At 42.0% G+C, this 21779-nt stretch overlaps 1 protein-coding gene across 1 annotated transcript in view; it reads left to right on the top strand.

The window, feature by feature from the left end:
- The first annotated feature begins 13044 nt into the window (after positions 1-13044).
- The window catches only part of smc3 (structural maintenance of chromosomes 3), a 36874-nt gene continuing 28139 nt past the window's right edge, over positions 13045-21779 (top strand). The window contains exons 1-8 of the mRNA XM_062976267.1: positions 13045-13197; positions 15597-15672; positions 16691-16729; positions 17519-17586; positions 18711-18782; positions 18879-18958; positions 19577-19655; positions 20525-20642. Of these exons, the coding sequence (XP_062832337.1) occupies positions 13183-13197; positions 15597-15672; positions 16691-16729; positions 17519-17586; positions 18711-18782; positions 18879-18958; positions 19577-19655; positions 20525-20642 (547 nt within the window). The 5' untranslated portion in view covers positions 13045-13182. The remainder of the gene's footprint in view (positions 13198-15596; positions 15673-16690; positions 16730-17518; positions 17587-18710; positions 18783-18878; positions 18959-19576; positions 19656-20524; positions 20643-21779) is intronic.

Below are 21779 nucleotides of genomic sequence, written 5' to 3'. Positions count from 1 at the left end.
TATTATTATATTTATTTATACTCCGCTTTATCTCCCCTGAAGGGAACTCAAAGCGACATAACAATGTTTCAAGTTAAGAACATTTGAAGGACCAGAGATAGTCCATTCCTGATCCTGTAGATCAGTGGTTCTCAATCTGTGGGTCCCCGGGTGTTTTTCCCTTCAACTCCCAGAAATCCTAGCAGCTGGTAAACTGGCTGGGATTTTTGGGAGTTGTAGGCCAAAAACATTTGTGGACCCCAGGTTGAGAACCACTAAACTAGAACATCCTGAGCAGATGTTGTGCAGTTATTAAAATCATAGAAGCCTACAGAACTCTTAGATGCTTGTCAACTGCAGATCTTCGAACAAATTGTCATACACATACATCTTAACAGTGTTTAATTTAATTAGTTTTGATGAGCTTGCTGGTTTTAGCTGGACTATTGTACATGTGCTTCAAGTGCTATTACCCACATGGAGCTTTTGGGACTGAATGGAATGAATATACAGTAGAGTCTCACTTATCCAACATAAACAGGCCAGCAGAACGTTGGATAAGTAAAAATGTTGGATAATAAGGAGGGATTAAAGAAAAGCCTATTAATCATCAAATTACATTATGATTTTACAAATTAAACACCAAAATGTCATGTTTTACAACAAATTGTCAGAAAAAGCAGTTCAATACATGGTAACGTTATATAATAATTACTGGATTTATAAATTTAGCGCCAAAACATCACAATGGATTGAAAACGTTGACCACAAAACATTGACTACTAAAATGCCCACTGCGTTGCATACAGAACGTCGGATAAGTGAAGGCTGGATAAGCGAGACTCTACTGTATAAGTAAAAGTATTTATCAGCAGTGTTTTCAGTTTAACTCTTCTTTCAGGTGTTTTAATAACTAAAGGTAAAGGTAAAGGTTTCCCCTGATAGTAAGTCCAGTCATGTCTGACTCTGGGGGTTGGTGCTCATCGCCATTTCTAAGCCGAAGAGCCGGCGTTGTCCGTAGACACCTCCAAGGTCACGTGGCCGGCATGACTGCATGGAGCGCCGTTACCTTCCCGCCGGAGCGGTACCTATTGAACTACTCACATTGGCATGTTTTCAAACTGCTAGGTTGGCAGAAGCTGGAGCTAACAGTGGCTGCTCACGCCGCTCCCGGGGTTTGAACCTGGGACCTTTCGGTCTGCAAATTCAGCAGCTCAGTGCTTTAACATACTTCGCCACCGGGGCTCGTTTTAATAACTATTGCTATTAAAAGAGTGTTGGAGGTGCTTTGTGATGTAGGAACGCTGACGGTAACGAGAAATAATTGGATCAATATCTACTTACTTAGGCGATCCCTCATTTTCAGAGTATGATGGCCTTCCAAATGTAGTGTCCTGGATGTGGGTACGTAGGTGACTGTGGAATCCTATTCTTGACCCGCATGTTCTTCCACATCGGCTTCCAGGTGGAAGGCGGTTCTGGTCAAGGTTGGTACCTTCCATCTGGAATCTGATGCCCTCACTGTGGAAGAACATGCGGGTCAAGAATAGGACTCTACAGTCACCCACGTGCCCACCGCCAAGACACTACACCTGGAGGACCATCATACTCGGACAACGAGGGATCGCCTAAGAAAGGCTTGATGCTCCTTCCTTTTGGCACGTTTCTCCCTTTCACCCTCCCTTTGTGCCTCTTTAAATTCCACAGCACTGCTGATCAGAGGAGGTCCAAGGTAATTTTCAAGTATAGGTGAACAGAAATTTTGCCCCCCTCCCCACACACACACACACACACACACACACACACATACACCAATCACTGAAAAATAAAAGCGTTGATTCTGGTCATGACAACACACAAATTATTATTATTATTATTATTATTATTATTATTATTATTATTATTATTAAGATCCAAAGGAGCAGGGTGTGAAAATAGGATCCCAGGCCAAGCTTTTGATGTTAAACTGGATTATATGAGTCCGCGCTGCCACATAATCTGGGATAAACAGAAAATTTGTGATTGGATCCTGGGATATAGGTCCCGTCTGGAAGGGCCCTAAGTGGCATATAAACTTTGGCAAACTGGGCATTCCTTCTGCATGGTACAGCAGGCAGAAATGCAAATCATGGGTCAGTTGAGCAACATGACAAGGAGGCAAAGAGAGAGGGCCCTTGCACACAGCCATATAACCCAGAATATCTGCTTTGAACTGGATTATCTGAGTCCACACTGCCAGATAATCCAGCTCAAAGCAGAAAATGTGGGATTTTATTCAGCTATGTGTGGAGGGGGCCAGAGGGAGGACCCTTACAGAGCCCTGCATCCCAGAATAACTGCTTTGAACTGGATTATCCAGTTCCAGATAATCCAGCTCAAAGCAGAAAATGTGAGATTTTATTTAGCTAGGTGTAGAAGGGGCCAGAGAAAGAACCCTTACAGAGCCCTGTATCCCAGAATATCTGCTTTGAACTGCATTATCCAGCTCCAGATAATCCAGCTCAAAGTAGAAAATGTGGGATTTTATTCAGTTATGTGTGGAAGGGGCCAGAGAGAGAACCCTAGATAACCCAGTTCAAAGCAGATATTGTGAGATTTTCTGCCTTGATATTCTGGGTTATATGGCTGTGTGGAACAGCCCTGATGGTCCTTTCAAACAGCCATATAACCCAGAATATCAAGGCAGATAATGCTCATTATCTGCTTTGAACTGGATTATATGGCAGTGTGGACACAGATAACTCAGTTGAAAGCAGATATTGTGGGTTATTCTGCCTTGATATTCGGGGTTATATGGCACACAGCCATATCAAGGCAGATAATCCACATTATCTGCTTTGAACTGGATTATATTGCAGTGTGGAGTCAGATAACCCAGTGCAGAGAGAGTGGGAGAAGAGAGCCATGGAGATAAATAGCAAAGATAATAGGCTTCTTGTTGAAGAAGAATCACTCAATGTGTTGTATCCAGAACAGAATAATAGAGTTGGTAGATCTAGATATGTGTATTAATGAAATAAAAATAAATCTCTTGTTTGCACTTGTGTGTCTTGTACCATTAATCTGTGTTGGGTAATGTTTCATGTATTTTAAATTTGTTTTAATGATTCCTTTGTAGGTTTAATTCTATTTTAATGCTTATTGGTATACAGTATACATTAATAGTAATATCAAAAATAAAATATAGTATCCTAACAATAATGCTAATTAGCACAACTTCTAGTTTTTAACACATTTTCTAAATTGTTGCTATTTTAATGGATATTCTCTGCTTTGGAGCATTTTTAGAGGGGAAAAGGTGACATACAGAATAAATAAATATAAGTAAAAGGTAAAGGTTTTCCCCTGATATTAAATCTAGTTGTGTCCAACTCTGTGGGTTGGTGCTTATCTCCATTTCTAAGATGAAGAGCCAGCGTTGTCTATAGACACCTCCAAGGTCATGTGGCCGGCATGACTGCATGGATCACCATTACCTTCCTGCCAGAGCAGTATCTATTGATCTACTCACATTTGCATGTATTCAAACTGCTAGGAAACCCGATAGGTTTCCTAAGGAGTCATAAGATCCTAGTATGGGAGAAAGCTGAACCCTAGGAACCACACAGTCAACAGGTGGCCATCTGGCTTTTGTTTTAAAGCAGGCATGGGCAAACTTGGACCTTCCCTCCTTCCCTACCGGCTGTTACAAATTGTGAGAGTTGAAGTCCAAAACACCTGGAGGGCTGAAGTTGGCCCATGCCTGCTTTCAAGCCTCCAGAGAAGGAGGCCCCACTGTCAACGAGAGAGAGAGAGAGAGAGAGAGAGAGAGAGAGAGAGAGAGAGAGAGAGAGAGAGAGAGAGATGGGGGGAGGGAGGGGAAGAGGAGCTGGCAGTCCTGCAGAAGGCTTTTTCCAGCTCCTTTGCCGGCTTTCCTTCATGCATATAACAAATATTCACCTAAAAATCCCATGACATGAAATAGAAACGGAGGGCTGGAGCATTCTCTCCTGATGTTTCACCCATATCTATAGCAGGCATCCTCAGAGGTTGTGAGGTCTGTTGGAAACTAGGCAAGTGGAGTTTATATATCTGTGGAATGATGTCCAGGGATGGAGAAAGAACTCTTTTCTGCTTGAGGCAAGTGTGAACGTTGCAATTGGCCAGCTTGATTAGCATTAAATAGTCTTGCAGCTCCAAAGCCTGGCTGCTTCCTGCCTGGGGGAATCCTTTGTTGGGAGGTGTTAGCTGTCCCTGATTGTTTTGTGTCTGGAATTCCTGTCTTCTGAGTGTTGTTCTTTATTTACTTTATTTATTTAGAGTTTTTTAAAATACTGGTTGATTATTATTTCCAATAACCCCCACAATTCCTAATGTTGCCATTGGCCACCTTGATGAGCATTGAATAGCCTTGCAGAGGGCTCAGCTGGGAAGGGAAGGGAGGGGGCGGAGCAGGATGCATATAGATGCACCCCTCAGGTAGGGGGCAGGGAAAGTGGTGCCAAACTGCCTCAGAGCCTGCATGTAGATGCACCTGAGGGGCACCAGGCAGTGGGAGGGGGGCTGGATGGCAGGGGGAGGAGGGAAAGTGAGGCAGAGGTGGAGCGGGAGCCCCAGGGAGCTCCAGTTTTCCTGGAGGCCCTTGGTTACTGTTTAACCCTTCCCCCCTACTCACGTTTCAGCAGTAAATGGATCCGATGAGTCCAGGGCCCCGGTTCTCTTGGCCCGGCAGCCATTGAGCCCAGGGCTGCCCTCTTCCCTCGAGGCAGAAGGCAAGGGGAAAGGGCCGGCGGTGCTTGCGGCCTTCCCTTCAAACAGGCCTCATTTGCAGCCCTGGCCTCGAGTAGGGGCGGGGCCATGGGGGCGGGGCCGCATGGCACAGGGGCAGGCCAGGCTGCGTGGCCCCGCCCCCGCACAGCCCCGCCCCCCGCAGGAAAGCCTGGAAAGGAGGAAGAGGAAGTGGGGGGTGGTGCCATCCTCCCAGGACCTCAATGGCACCCCCCCCCCCCGACGATGGCGCCACAGGCAAATGCCTCCCTTGCCTGGTGGGTGGACCGCCTCTGCTGCTGATCACAACTCGCCTCCAGTTAGAGCGCTCAAGGGCCAGGGCTTCACAGTTCTCAGTGTCTATGCCACAGTTCTTAAGGTTAGCTTTAAGCCCATCTTTAAATCTCTTTTCCTGTCCACCAACATTCTATTTTCTGTTATTGAGTTGGGAGTATAGTAACTGCTTTAGTTGATGGTGATCGGGCATTCGGACAACGTGGCCAGTCCAACAGAACTGAGCAGTGCTTCAATGCTGGCAGTCCTTGCTTCTTTCAGCATGCTGACATTTGTCCGCCTGTCTTCCCAAGAGATTTGGAGGATTATCTACTATTCACAGTCAATAGGAACCAGGCAATTACATTCTTAACACATTTGTATTAACAGGAAAAAAGGGGTAGTTGCAAAAATTCTATTATTCATACAAATTGATTTGGATCATAATTATATTTCTAAGATGAGATGCTGTCAAAGTGAAAGAACCATTTCCTCTTGTAAATTTTGTTCCTGCTGTTGTTACATGTTGTGCTTTAAAATGGCTATAATTACAGAAATACAATGAAAATCTTTTTATCTCAACAAATTACATTTTTGACTTCTATAGCACTCAGTCAGCAAGGGAGTGTTTTTTCTGGATCTTTTTGGGGCAAAATTAGAATCCTACGGTAAAACAGTCAGCTTGAGTTTTCCATCTACCAATTACAAAAGACAAATGGAATACTGTTTTACATCAGGCACAGTGTTATATAATACAGTAGACCACAGGTGTCAAACACAAGGTCTGCGGGCAGAATCTGGCCTACCATGTCATTTTACGTGGCCCTCCCGATGCTGGACTGTATTTCTCATAATTATACATCATGACTAGAGGTAATGTCAAAAACATATGGAATCTCAGCCCCCTTCTACACTGCCAAATAAACTGGATTAAGTCTAGTCCTGTCTGACTCTGGGGGTTAGTGCTCATCTGCATTTCTGGCTAAGATTTGGCTAAGATTTTAAACTGAGTGTGGGCTTGGCTCCTGTGGTCAAAGTCTAACTGCTGTGTGACTGTTGTGTTGAAAGAGAGCCAGGTACTTAAGTTGATTGACAGCAGGCATTGTCCCCTGTTAATTGAGTTTCTGGGAAAGCTTTATTTGCCAGTGTGAGTTTCTGCCAGAGCCTGATCCCAGAAGGGCAGTTGGTTCTCGCAGAAGCAGAGGCAGCAGGAGGACATTTTTGCTCCCTGGCTTCAGGTAGGATTTGGCTAAGATTTGGCTAAGATTTTAAACTGAGTGTGGGCTTGGCTCCTGTGGTCAAAGTCTAACTGTTGTGTGACTGTTGTGTTGAAAGAGAGCCAGGTACTTAAGTTGATTGACAGCAGGCATTGTCCCTTGTTAATTGAGTTTCTGGGAAAGCTTTATTTGCCAGTGTGAGTTTCTGCCAGAGCCTGATCCCAGAAGGGCAGTTGGTTCTCGCAGAAGCAGAGGCAGCAGGAGGACATTTTTGCTCCCTGGCTTCAGGTAGGATTTGGCTAAGATTTGGCTAAGATTTTAAACTGAGTGTGGGCTTGGCTCCTGTGGTCAAAGTCTAACTGTTGTGTGACTGTTGTGTTGAAAGAGAGCCAGGTACTTAAGTTGATTGACAGCAGGCATTGTCCCCTGTTAATTGAGTTTCTGGGAAAGCTTTATTTGCCAGTGTGAGTTTCTGCCAGAGCCTGATCCCAGAAGGGCAGTTGGTTCTCGCAGAAGCAGAGGCAGCAGGAGGACATTTTTGCTCCCTGGCTTCAGGTAGGATTTGGCTAAGATTTGGCTAAGATTTTAAACTGAGTGTGGGCTTGGCTCCTGTGGTCAAAGTCTAACTGTTGTGTGACTGTTGTGTTGAAAGAGAGCCAGGTACTTAAGTTGATTGACAGCAGGCATTGTCCCCTGTTAATTGAGTTTCTGGGAAAGCTTTATTTGCCAGTGTGAGTTTCTGCCAGAGCCTGATCCCAGAAGGGCAGTTGGTTCTCGCAGAAGCAGAGGCAGCAGGAGGACATTTTTGCTACCTGGCTTCAGGTAGGATTTGGCTAAGATTTGGCACCTTTACTAACTATCCTTTGCAGTACATACAGGAAACAAAGCAACATAAACAAATACACAAAGAGGTGGTTTGTTGCAGTTTGCACATAAAGTGCGTGCATATTACTTAAGCGTACAAAGATCCCACTTGGCCACCACGCTCACCAAGAGATGCAACAAAAGCAAAACATTCCCATCACATGCACCAGCTGTGGCATGTTCCGCTTTTTCACACAAAAACTAGACAACTACATCTGCTCCAAATGCAAACAGATGACTCTGATGGAGCAGAGGATCCAACAGCTCGAGCACCGTATTAAGACCCTTAAGGACATTCAGGCACTCGAGCTCTTCTTGGACACTGCACAACACGCTGCTGTAGATCAGCAGCCTGCATCACACCAACACCACCAAGACCATGATCAGGAACCTTATGGGGAGATCAACTCAAAGGTAGACAACCCTCAGGCTTGGAAGGAGGTCACCCATAGAAGGAGACGCAGGACCAGGCAGCCTCCGCAGAACTCCTCTGCTCAGCTGCATTTACACAACAGATTTGAAATTCTTACATCATTAACATACAATCAGGAAACACATCTTGTGGAGGACCACAGTTTCTTAGATACCACTCAGTGGACCACCCTGGATCAATGCGCAGGGGATAGCCCTGACGGGGACAGTGCATCACCACAGTCACACTTATGTAATCATGCAAATGCTCCATCCCCAATCATAGACCAGGAGCAACAGGAACATCCTTGGGAGAGTAATGGGCTCTCGGATGTATCTCAATGGATTGTCATTGATGAATGCACTGGGGATGTTGAGGAGGAGGACAACACTTTACACCTACATGATTCACTTCAACAGGAACACTCTTCAGGGGACATACACACTGTCTTGCACAAAAGGGACCCTGTCAATCCTCAAAGGAAACAGGTCTTGGTAGTAGGTGACTCCCTCCTTAGAGGAACGGAAGCCACCATTTCCAGACCGGATGGGATGGCTCGAGAAACATGCTGCCTCCCGGGGGCAAAAATACACCATATCACTCAGAGGCTCAGCAGGCTCCTAAAGCCCCATCACCCTCCCCACCTTATGTTGATCAATGTAGGTACCAATGACACCGCTAGGCATACTTTTCAAAAGATCACAAATGATTTTCGAGCTCTGGGAACAAAGCTAAAACTGTATAATGTACATGTGATCTTTTCATCCCTCCTCCCTGTTGTAGGACACGGCTCTACAAGGGCCGGAAAAATAGTACAGGTCAATAACTGGCTCAGAAAATGGTGTCAAGAGGAGCATTTTGGCTTCCTTGACCATGGTCTACTCTTCCAAGAGGATGGACTACTGGCAAGCGATGGGGTGCATCTCACACAAGTAGGAAAACATCTTTTTGCACACAGACTCACAAACCTCATCAGGCGCACTTTAAACTAGATCCACTGGGGGAGGGGAACAACAGCCTGGCGAACACTATATTACCCACGACCACAGGGAACCGCCGAAAGGCTAAACGGAGGGCTGCACAAACACAGCAAGGACCAAGTACAGAGAGCACAATAATCCCAAATAAACAGTTCGAGGGGAGGTCACAGGGGCTTACATGTCTTTACACTAATGCTCAGAGCATGGGAAATAAGCAAGACGAACTCCAACTCCTAGCACAGCACCACACATACGATGTCATAGGCATCTCTGAAACCTGGTGGGATGACTCCCATCACTGGAATTTAACCATTGAGGGCTATAACCTCTTTCACAGAAATAGAACAAAGGGGAGAGGAGGGGGAGTAGCTTTATATGTCAAAAACAGTTACGTTGCAGAAGAAATGCAAGACTGTAATCCGGGAAACCAGCTTGAAAGCATCTGGATAAGAATCAAGGGAACCGGGACTCAAAAAGATCTTGTCGTGGGTGTCTACTACAGACCTCCGAGTCAGGATGAAGGACTTGATGAAGCCTTCTGTCAACAGCTGACCAAACAGGCACAAAGAAGAGATATAGTAGTCATGGGCGATTTCAATTATCCCGATATCTGCTGGAAAACAAACTCAGCCAAGAGTACAAAGTCCAACAAATTCCTCACTTGCCTTGCAGATAATTTTATGGTCCAGAAGGTAGAAGAGGCAACAAGGGGATCAGCAACTCTTGATCTAATCTTAACAAATGTGGAAGACCTGATCAATACAGTTGAAGTGGTTGGATCCTTAGGGGCAAGTGACCATGTGCTCCTGCAGTTTGCAATACAAAGGAATGCTGAAACTAAGACAAGTCAAACACGCATTCTGGACTTTAAGAGAGCTGACTTCCAAAAAATGAAGGAATTACTGAGCGGCATTCCATGGACGCCGATATTAAAAAACAAGGGAGTTAAGGATGGATGGGAGTTTTTCAAAAGTGAAATACTCAAGGCGCAAATGCAAACAGTGCCAACAAAGAAGAAAAATAAGACAAGTGCAAAGAAGCCAGAATGGATGTCCAAAGAACTTCTAACTGAGCTAAAGCTCAAAAGTGACATGCACAAGAAGTGGAAAAGGGGAGAAATCACCAAAGAAGAATTCAAACGTATAGCCAACACCTGTAGGGAAAAGGTTCGCAAGGCTAAAGCGCAAAATGAGCTCAGGCTTGCCAGGGACATAAAAAACAACAAAAAAGGCTTTTTTGCTTACGTTGGTAGAAAAAGGAAGAAAAAGGAGGCGATAGGGCCATTGCAAGGAGAAGATGGGGTGATGGCGACAGGGGACAGGGAAAAGGCAGAACTACTTAATGCCTTCTTTGCCTCGGTCTTCTCACAAAAAGAAAGCCATCTTCAACCTCAGCAACACGGAATGGACGAAGGATTGGGGGAAATCCAACCCCAAATAGGGAAACAAGTTGTCCAGGAACACTTGGCCTCTCTAAACGAATTCAAGTCCCCAGGGCCAGATCAGCTACACCCAAGAGTACTGAAGGAACTAGCGGAAGTTATTTCAGAACCACTGGCAATTATCTTCGAGAGTTCTTGGAGAACGGGAGAAGTCCCAGCAGATTGGAGGAGGGCGAATGTGGTCCCTATCTTCAAGAAGGGAAAAAAGAACGACCCAAACAATTACCGTCCGGTCAGCCTCACATCAATACCAGGCAAAATTCTGGAAAAGATCATTAAGGAAGTGGTCTGCGAACACTTAGAAACAAATGCGGTCATTGCTAATAGTCAACACGGATTTACCAAAAACAAGTCATGCCAGACTAATCTGATCTCTTTTTTCGATAGAGTTACGAGTTGGGTCGATACAGGGAATGCTGTGGATGTAGCGTACCTGGATTTCAGTAAGGCCTTCGACAAAGTCCCCCACGACCTTCTGGCAAACAAACTAGTAAAATGTGGGCTAGACAAAACTACGGTTAGGTGGATCTGTAATTGGCTAAGCGAACGAACCCAAAGGGTGCTCACCAATGCGTCGTCTTCATCATGGAAAGAAGTGACAAGTGGAGTGCCGCAGGGCTCCGTCCTGGGCCCGGTTCTGTTCAACATCTTTATTAACGACTTAGACGAAGGGTTAGAAGGCACGATCATCAAGTTTGCAGATGACACCAAACTCGGAGGGATAGCTAACACTCCAGAAGAGAGGAGCAGAATTCAAAACGATCTTGACAGACTAGAGAGATGGGCCAAAACTAACAAAATGAAGTTCAACAGGGACAAATGCAAGATACTTCACTTCGGCAGAAAAAATGGAAATCAAAGATACAGAATGGGGGACGCCTGGCTTGACAGCAGTGTGTGCGAAAAAGACCTTGGAGTCCTCGTGGACAACAAGTTAAACATGAGCCAACAATGTGATGCGGCTGCTAAAAAAGCCAATGGGATTCTGGCCTGCATCAATAGGGGAATAGCGTCTAGATCCAGGGAAGTTATGCTCCCCCTCTATTCTGCCTTGGTCAGACCACACCTGGAATACTGTGTCCAATTTTGGGCACCACAGTTGAAGGGAGATGTTGACAAGCTGGAAAGCGTCCGGAGGAGGGCGACTAAAATGATTAAGGGTCTGGAGAACAAGCCCTATGAGGAGCGGCTTAAAGAGCTGGGCATGTTTAGCCTGCAGAAGAGAAGGCTGAGAGGAGACATGATAGCCATGTACAAATATGTGAAGGGAAGTCATAGGGAAGAGGGAGCAAGCTTGTTTTCTGCTGCCCTGCAGACTAGGACACGGAACAATGGCTTCAAACTACAGGAAAGGAGATTCCACCTGAACATCAGGAAGAACTTCCTCACTGTGAGAGCTGTTCGACAGTGGAACTCTCTCCCCGGGGCCGTGGTGGAGGCTCCTTCCTTGGAGGCTTTTAAGCAGAGGCTGGATGGCCATCTGTCGGGGGTGCTTTGAATGCGATTTCCTGCTTCTTAGCAGGGGGTTGGACTAGATGGCCCATGTGGTCTCTTCCAACTCTACTATTCTATGATTCTATGATTCTATGATTCTAAGCTGAAGTGCCGGCGTTGTCCATAGATGCCTCCAAGATCATGTGACTGGCATGACTGCATGGAGCACCGTTACCTTCCCGCCGGAACGGTAACTATTGATCTACTCACATTTGCACATTTTCGTATTGCTAGGTTGGCAGAAGCTGGGTCTAACAGCGGGAGCTCACCCTGCTCCTCAGTCAGCAAGTTCAGCAGCTCAGCGGTTTAACTTGCTGCGCCATTATTTGGTAGATGTCAAATAAATCTAGTTTCTGCTTGCTTGAGAGATACTATTAAAATAGGCCTAATACTATACCATAAACTGTATTGACTTGATATTAATATTGAATTACAGCAATTAAAATCAAAATAAGATAAATAAAGTCAGACTTAATGTAACACAGTTTTACTATTTTACTGTGTTGTAAAAAACAGCTTAAAATTAAAGTATTTCTCTGATTTTTTTTGCCGGTTGCTTGAGAATTCCGGTTAACTGAGGCCCCTTCTACACTGCCATATAAAATTCAGATTACAGTATCTGCTTTTAACTGGATTATCTGGCAGTATAGACTTATATAATCCAGTTCAAAGTAGATAATGTGGATTATCTGCTTTGATAATCTGGATCATATGGCAGTGTAGAAGGCGCCTAAGAGTCTATTGCATTTGTTTATATTTTGCCCACCTGTCTCAAAACACAACACACACAGTCAATCTAATACTATGTTAGTAATGTTGTTCTTTATTTACTGTCCTGATTTTAGAGTTTTTTAAGCCATTGGAATCCACAAGCATGTGGACAATTTCAACAGAAAGGAGGAAACCAAGAAAACGAACAAAACCTGGCTACCATTATTTAAAAAACTCTAAAATCTGGACAGTAAATAAAGAACAACACTCGTGAAAACAGGGGAATTCCAGACAACAAACAATCAGGGCCAGCTAACACCTCCCAACAAATTATTCCTCCAGGCAGAAATCAGCCAGGCCTTGAAGCTGCAAGGCTTTTCAATGCTAACCAAAGTGATTAATTGCAACATTCACACCTACCTCCAACAGACAAGAGTTCTTTTTCCCAACGTGGACTTTCCACAGATAAATAAATCCCACTTTCCTAGTTTCCAACAGACCTCAGAACCTCTGAGGATGCCTGCCATAGATGTGGCAAAACGTCAGGAGAGAGTGCTTCTGGAGCATGGCCATACAGTCCGGAAAACTCACACCAACCCAGTGATTCTGGCAATGAAAGCCTTCGACAACACATTATTATTATTGTATTATTATTCTGTGAGTCGCAAAACAGCGCCCTCTCGAGGCAGCTGCGCACCCTGCAATCACGCCGCCTATGCCTCCCTGCGGTTCCCTCTCCTATTGGCTGCACTGGCTTTGGCGCCCTATTTCGCCCATGTCGGGCTGAACCAAGATCCTACCGAATGGGGAGGCAGAGATAGAGGTTTTTTTAAGTGTATAGCCTTTCGTCGATTTTAAATGCAGGGCATACACTATAAGCACAGCGTCTGCTTCGCCTTTTGGAAAGAGCTGATCCGTTTCCGAGACTTTTGCTGCGTTTTCGCCAACTCCCCGCTCTTTTTCTAGGCAGAGTGGTACGTTCCACAGCGAACGGGAGGGGGAGGCTTTGCCGCCATTTTGTGCTCGGTGGGCGCAGTGACGGAAAGAGGGGAGCTTTCCGCCACCATGTACATCAAGCAGGTAGGAAGGCCTCCGGTTGTGTGTGTTTGTGGGGGGGGGTTCTCAAAAATATAAAGGGCAGTTGGGGATAATTCGTGGCTGCCGAGCGAGGGGTTGTTGGGGTAAAAAAGGGGGTTGAGGGGATGAAGGCCAGGTCCTGAGTTCTCGTTGCCTGTCTTTCGAAGGGGTCTCCTTTTACCTCAGAACCCAACGGGAAAGCGGCAGGCGGCGAAACGGATCCAATTTCTCCACAAATATGTGGTTGGCGTTGCTTTTTTCTAGCCCTTTCTGGCTTCGCGTGGGGCTTAGGCCCTCGTTCTGTTTGTGGAATGACAGTAGCAGCATCAGGAGGGATTCAAACCTCGTTTTCGGGCCTTGTTTAGCCTCTGTGGTAAAATGAACGGCGGGAAAAGTAGTAAAACAAGGAAAGTTGAGGCCTCCGTTGGTTTATCTTTTCTTTTCCACAATAAGCCAAATATTCTAAATTCGAATTATTACAGGGAGAGGGAATGGCACTCAGGCCTCTTCGACACTACCATACAATGGGGTTCAATGGAGTTAAACTGCATTACATGAGTAGCTTCATACTGCATTTTGTGATGGCATTGCAGATTAGACTTAATCTTGTTCCGATAGGTGCAGGCTGAGACCCTTTCTTGTACTGTATTGTCGAAGGCTTTCATGGCCGGAATCAAAGGGTTGTTGTGTGTCTTCCAGGTGGCATGGCCATGTTCCTGAAGTATTCTCTCCTGACGTTTCGCCCACATCTATAGCAGGCATCCATAAGCCTGCTATAGATGTGGGCGAAACGTCAGGAGAGAATACTTTGGAACATGGCCATACAGCCCGGAAGACACACAGCAACCCTTTCTGCACTGTCCTATATTCCATGATCCGGTCTCAGATTATCTGCTTTAAACTGGATTATATGAGTGCCCTTCCACACAGCCATATAATTCTTATCAAGGCAATTAATCCACAATACCTGCTTTAAACTGTGTTATCTGTGTCACACTGCCATCTAATCCAGTTCAATGTAGATTTTGTATAGCTGTGTGGAAGGGGCCTGGGTCTCCACTGCCAGAGAGTGTTGTTAATTAAATTTGAAATCAGTTTGTCCATATAAACATTAGTTATTTTAAAATGAAATTTTCACAGCATTGTGCATCCATAAAATACTAAATAAATACAGAGCAGAAGAAGTAGATGGTGGGTTGGATTAAACAGAGAAGGGTTTGCACATGTTTTGAAAACTAAGGACAATTAGTGCATGTTGCATTTCTGATAGAAAGGCATTCCACATGTGCATATTCATGGAAATTATACATCACTAAACACTATCAGGATCATAAGCTCAGTGATTAATTATCTGATCATATCTGTTAGGTATTGTAGTCTGTACATTTGTTCCACTGAAATGGTTTGACTTCAGACAACATGTTTGCTAACAGCTTGTATTCATTTTCTATGTTCAGAGACAACACTGTTTGTGAAAGTGAAACACATATAGGTACCATATCTAGTTCCTTACAATTGTCTGTAAGGAGCATGCTATGGATCTCAACCATATGAGGATTTCTTCATTTTGGGGCATTGTACCTCCAAATGGTTAAACTAAATGCAGTGGGAAAGGGGTGTTCTGGATCTACTGCCTCTCCCAAAGGATTGGATGATCCAGCTCTAGCAGTTTTATTTTCTTGTTCTTTTTAGTTCAAAATAGGCTACTAACAGATATAAAATGATTAAGAAAGCATAAAACAGTGATCCTGTAGAAGAGTGCTTAGAAGTCCAGTTGAGTTCACCAGGTGCAGTAGAGTCTCACTTATCCATGCCTCGCTTATCCAAGCCTCTGGATAATCCAAGCCATTTTTGTAGTCAATGTTTTCAATATATCATGATATTTTGGTGCTAAATTCATAAATACAGTAATTACAACATAACATTACTGCGTATTGAACTACTTCTTCTGTTAAATTTGTTGTATAACATGATGTTTTGGTGCTTAATTTGTAAAATCAAAACCTAATTTGATGTTTAATAGGCTTTTCCTTAATCCCTCCTTATTGTCCAAGATATTCGCTTATCCAAGCTTCTGCCGGCCCATTTAGCTTGGATAAGTGAGACTACTGTATGAGTGTACACATAGGTTTATTGAGAAGTTAGTAGCACTTACTTCAAGTAAGTATGTACAAGAAAATCATTATGTGTGTGATGCAGTGAAGGCTGCATAATGAAAATGCAGGAAGCAGGCTACCATTACAACATGGTACCAGGCAATTGTATTGTTTTTGTATGTACTGTAGAAATGAATATAGCAAATTTACTCCTTAACTTTTTTGAGACATTGTACTTTTGAAAGCCGTGATTGATAATAAATTATATTTATAAAAGTTTATTTAATATAAATGTGTTTATTTCAGGTGATCATCCAAGGATTTCGTAGCTACAGAGATCAGACTATAGTAGATCCCTTCAGTTCGAAGCATAATGTTATTGGTAAGTTCCTGTAATACAAAGGCTTATGCAGCATTTAAATATAATTTTTAGAGATGAAATTGACAATTGGTATATTATTCCCATTCAGAATGCAACTGATTGCTTTTTCTTGTCTGGAACTTTTGCTGTTATTGTTAATGTTGCATAGTTCCATGGGCTAGTGCCCCTAGATTTTAATACAGCGACTAACTAATGTATCCTCAACATGCTTGTAAATCAAATTCTTCCACACCATAGCTGGGATATATTCAAAATTATTTCCTGCTTCTTTTGTGTGTCAGTTAGCCATAAATTCAGAATGTCTTTGCATCCTGAACAGATTATATGGCAAAACAGGAAAGAACCAAGGAATATCTATTGGGAGCAAAATTAGAAGAACCATTGACATTTTTCTTAGGTCATACATTTGCTAATGTGTACACTTCCAAATATATTGGTCTGCAACTTCTGTTACTTTCAGCCAGCATAACTAGGCCATTAAACATGATGAGAGTTATCGATGTATCTAAAATATAGTGGTGGAACTCATACTTTCAAATATTTGAGGACTGTTGGAATCATGAGACCCTGAATTTATCATTGATTTCCTGCATGGTGTCAGGAGGGGAGGGATACGTGTTACAGAACTGAGTGGTTGGATGTGAAGTATATGGCTTGAAATGGTAAAGGTAAGTTAGCTAACAAAAGGAATAGATAATATAAATAGGTCAAAATGGGTACATGAAAGACTTCTTGCTTTTTGTTCTCAGATGTGGAATGGCAGGCTGTTGATTCAGGTTGTTCAGCCTGTCACATCTGAGCTAGTCGCCTTACTCTTTTGTTTTTTCTTCTGCTAAGCTGCAGAAGTGATGGTCCATAATGCTGAGTTCTTTAAAAAGATCACGAGGTAATTAGGCCAGTTGAACGACATAATTCCTTTGATATGTCACTTTATGCATCAGTATACCAAAATGAGAAATTTTTCATTCATGAAAAATATAATTTAATATAACTACATGTAACTTCTGCTTATTTTCAGTGGGTAGAAATGGTTCTGGAAAAAGCAACTTTTTCTATGGTAAGTACAAAGCTACGCATAAAATATTATTTCTATTGGAGCCACATTTTTTTTGGTTAGTATAATTGAAACGGGATCTTTCAGTGCTGTTATTTCACAATCTTTATTTCTACAGTTCGTTTTAAGCAACCAATATGAATATTTCAAATGTCTGAGAGAGAAAAATGAGTAAAATTTTGAAGCTGTAACTAAATATCAAATCAGATAATCTTTTTTAATTTGCTAAAATCAGTAGGTTTTTAAAAAAATATAGTTTCCTTTTTAAATTTCTTCAGTTTTAATTGTATACCTTATCAGTCTGGTGGCACACAAAGCAATAATTCCTGCATTGTATGCCATGAAAACTGCCAAGATAGCACAACAGAAATATTTAATTAACAACTGTAATTGATAAGTAAATTCATATTGCTCACTAATAGAGAGGTCTGCACTTTGCATGAGTTCACTGCATGATTCACAGTTCTAACCTTTTCTCATCCCTATCCTGTTTGAGTAATTCTTCAGCATTTCTGCATCTGATATGATTGGAACAGTCTGTCTGTATCAGTTTAGTATTGCAGTAAACACATTTTCATGAAAGCAAGCTCTGAATTATTGATATGCTCCAGTATAAGTGAATGCTAACATACTTAATTAAAATTTGCAATACAAGTCAAATATTTAAAGAATAATATGGAAAATTACAATTCTTAATAGAACTTCTATTTTTAAAAATCCTATATTGAAATATTGTGTGGTTGAATTGAACGTTAAAAATCAACAAATCTTTCTGTATTTTCTTTATTACAGCAATTCAGTTTGTTCTCAGTGATGAATTCAGTCATCTTCGTCCTGAGCAAAGGCTGGCATTATTACATGTAAGGAAATATGGGAGATGTATGTAAGCATGCTCTTACAAAACAAATAATCGAAAAAAGCTGTCTCTTAGTTGTGTTCATTGACACAATCCAATAGTGTGTGTGTGTGTGTGTGTGTGTGTGTGTATTGTATTTTGGTTTTGATATCACTTGCTTTTTGTACCTATAATAATAAAACTTTATTCCTGAAGCAAATGTCCACTGAGGGCAGGCATAGGAAAATTTCCACCCTTAGAGCTGGATTTCATTTTATGTTCAAGGCCACTTCACATTCATTTTTGCTCCCTTTCTCCTCTACAAATCTCCTTCCACACAAAGAGATCCAGTCACATCTTTATCAATCTATTTTCTGTTACACACGCACTTTTCCCTCACTTTCTGCCTTTACTCTGTATCCAATTCTCTTCATCATGCTTCCCACACAAGAAAGTTTTTTTAAAGCCTTTTAAAATCTCTTAATTACTGTCCCTGTATATGCATGGCATTTTCAAGGTAGGGGCTATAGGAAATGAAAAGTGTTAGCTCTCCTTCCCACTCATAATTCCCTCCTCCTCTCTTGTGTAACAGCTTGACTTCTAAAAACCTTCCTGGCACCCGTGGAGCAGTCTTTAAAATCCTAATTGCTGCTTTGTACTGGGCTGAGGAGGAAGAAGTCATCAGCAGGATGGGCAGACCCTTGGATAAGCTAATGGACAGATTATTTTTAGACCCTGAAATGATTTCACCATTTTCTCTTCTAAAAATCCACTTCTGGTCATCACCCAATCTTTTTTCCCCTTTAGATTATGCTATTTTAGGAAATAGCAGCAATATGCCATTTTAATTTAGCTTTTATAAATCAAATATCTTGTCTGTCTGTAGCAAACAACTCAGAGATTGAAAGGGAAATTCTCAGAATACCAGGAGAAAGGTAAAAATTAAGTGAATAAACGTAGTAGTTTGTTTACCACTGACTTAGATATTCAGTATTAGACTGTTTAGCTTCGTCAAAGATTTTTAGTATCTGAAGAAAGATAGCAGAAAGTTTCAGTAAAGCTTTGAATTTTTGAAGTTGAAATTGTTTACAAAGCAAACACAGCGTTATTTTACACAGTTTTGTAAATAACATTTATCATCTTTCTTAGGAAGGCACAGGTCCTCGGGTTATTTCTGCTTTTGTGGAAATTATTTTTGACAACTCAGACAACAGATTACCAGTAAGTAAAATGTACTTAATATTGTTAGGACATTCTACACAGCTTGTGCAAGTTAATGCCTTGGCAGTTAATTCTTTGCTCATATCTTTTCTTAAGATTGATAAGGAAGAAGTTTCACTTCGCAGAGTTATTGGAGCAAAAAAGGACCAATATTTCTTAGACAAGAAAATGGTGACGTAAGTGTACTCCCCCCGCTTTCATTCCCCCCCCTTTTATTTAATCAATCAAAACTGGGTTAGATGTACTTGTAATCTAGTTTAACATCCAAACTGGGTTAGATGTAAGATGAGTCTAATTTAGCAATCCAATTACAGTCATTTGGCTTGTTTTCTGTCGAATCTTGAACATTTAATGTTTAGTTTCCAGCAGAAGCAATTTCAGTGCCATTTTTTGTTTTGTGTTTATATGATTTGAAACATTAAATCATTTGTTTTAATTTTCAAAATTAGAGAACATAAAATTAATCATGTTCTTAATATCTAGATGATATTTAAATATTGTAGAATATTTGGACCTATATTAAATATGAGTTTGTAGAAAGTAATTGGGATAGCTGTTGAGGTTGCAATTACTAAGGGAGAACTAATTAGTAAAATTGGTCTAATCTTTTGCCAGCTTTCTTAGGGATGATGGATATATAAGGATACACTGGATTCACAATATCCACATCGCTTTTACATCACTTTTGTTCCCCTAAAATTGTCTTGGAATGGGAAGACAATATTTAATAGTCAAGAATGCTTGTTCTTAGATGTCACTGCTGGAGAATTTACTGTTTGCAAATTTAATTCTAGGAAAAATGATGTGATGAACCTTCTTGAAAGTGCTGGATTTTCTCGCAGCAATCCCTACTATATTGTTAAACAAGGAAAGGTATGATGAATTTGCATTTAAAATGTTGGTAATTTTAATTAGACATTTCCAAATAAATATCATGGAAATATATTCTTCATTACAGTTTACTTGATGAGTAGTGCCTGAATTTCATATGTGTTCAAAACTGGAACATCCTCATCTTGCACGACCTCTGTGTCTTCTCCCTTCCTAGTATACCTCACTTCTTATGCCCTTCTTGTCAGTTCTATGGTATTAATTTGTGGGGGGAAATTAGTGACAGTGATAGTGTTACATCACTGTTTGAGCAGGCAAAAAACTATATATGTCATTTGTCTGTTGTGAAAAACTTCAATCTACCCAATTTAAAAAAGCACCCAAGTGATGATTGAGTAGAATTGACAGAATCATTTTAGACTTTTAAACTGACTAGGTTTTTGGCAGCATTAATCACTTAAGTTTTGCATGTTTTAAAACTTTTTAAAGTTTTTCATATTTAATAATTGACAGAAATACCTGTTTACTTATGTGGTGTATGTGATGTGTTGTATGCTTGCACAATGCATGTAGCCAAGATGAAGGGTTAATTGACAAATTTGTTAAGAGAACTATTCCAAAATGGTAGTTGTCTGATTTGAATTCTCTCAATATTCGGTCAGCATTATCAGTGGTCAAGAATCAAGAGAGTTGTAGTCCAGCAGCATCTAGAGCAATGGTTCTCAAATGTTTTGGCCTTACAACTCCCACAAATCCTAGCATCTGGTAAACTGGCTGGGATTTCTGGCAATTGTAGGCCAAAACGCCTGAGGACCCACAGGTTGAGAACCCCTGTCTTGTCGTTATTACTTATTTGATTGCTATATATGAATAAAAGAATAGCAACTGTGTTATATTTTCCTTCTTTTTAGATCAACCAGATGGCCACAGCTCCTGACTCTCAGAGACTAAAATTGTTAAGGGAAGTAGCTGGCACTCGAGTATATGATGAACGGAAAGAAGAAAGTATTTCCCTCATGAAAGAAACAGGTAAAAGTGGTTTTTGTTAATTTGAGATTCAAAGTCTTTTCATTTGGTACTATGCTCATTCATTATATCTCATTCTTTTTAGCTTTTTGTGAAATATCTTTATATGGTAAATATAGAATAATAAGCTAATATTTCAACAGTCTTGTGTTACTAGGGTTGGCATGGGCAAACTTTTTTGCCCTGGGACTGCGTTGTGCGCCTGGCTTCCAGGGCTGGGCCAGGTGAGTATATGGGGGGACCAGAAGAGGCCGGAACACCTCTTCTGGTCCCACCCATACTCTACGGCTCTTCTTTGGGCCCCAGGAAGGCAGTGAAGCACGCTTGGCAGTGGCGTATTTATCTCCCCGCCTCTTCTCTGGGCCCCGGGAAGGCAGTGGCCTACCTTCCCCTTGGCCCAGAAGAGGGAGATAACCACACTGCTGCTAAGCGCTCTCTAGAGAGCGCTTGGCAGAAGCGTATCACTGCCTCAGCCCTCATCTCAGTCTGGCAACATGTCAGGCCACCTCATCCGCATACTGAATGGGAGGCCGAAGCAGACGGGGGCCGGGACAAAGAGCACAAAAGGCCGCGTTCAGCCCACAGGCCTGAATTTAGCCATACCTGTACTAGGGCATATTCTGTGTGTGTGTGTGTATAGCTATGTAAAAAGTTACAGTTAAATCAACCAGATTTACACGCATAGTCCTATGAAGAAGTAATGTTGATCTGTTTCCAAAGTGCTGTAGAGATTAATCCTCCTACTCTCTCAAACTATTGCTCATGATCTGATATATCTACATGCTAGGGGAACCGTCCCAAACAAGTAATCACACTGCAGTTAGAGATTCATAGCTTCAGTCAATTTTGTGTGGACATGTTTTCACTATCCTGGCTTATATTTTATTGGTGTTTTTAAAGTCACCATTCCAAAAATTTGTTTAGCCTTGAATATCACGATCCTTCATGTATAATGTTTCAGGGACTGCATGCCAGTTGGGCAAAGCTAAAACCAGTACTTGATGGGGCCAGGCCCAAAAGTCTGTAAACTCTTATTTTCTTACTTCTGTCATCTATCTTGTACTTCCTTTTTATTTCCAGCCTTTGGATTACTAAGGCAGAATCAAATTATTCTTGTATGGGATCAACCGTGAGACAGCT

This window comes from Anolis carolinensis, chromosome 3 (genome assembly GCF_035594765.1).
Source record: "Anolis carolinensis isolate JA03-04 chromosome 3, rAnoCar3.1.pri, whole genome shotgun sequence".
Lineage (NCBI taxonomy): Eukaryota > Metazoa > Chordata > Lepidosauria > Squamata > Dactyloidae > Anolis > Anolis carolinensis.
This window is presented reverse-complemented; position numbering and strand designations above follow the sequence as displayed.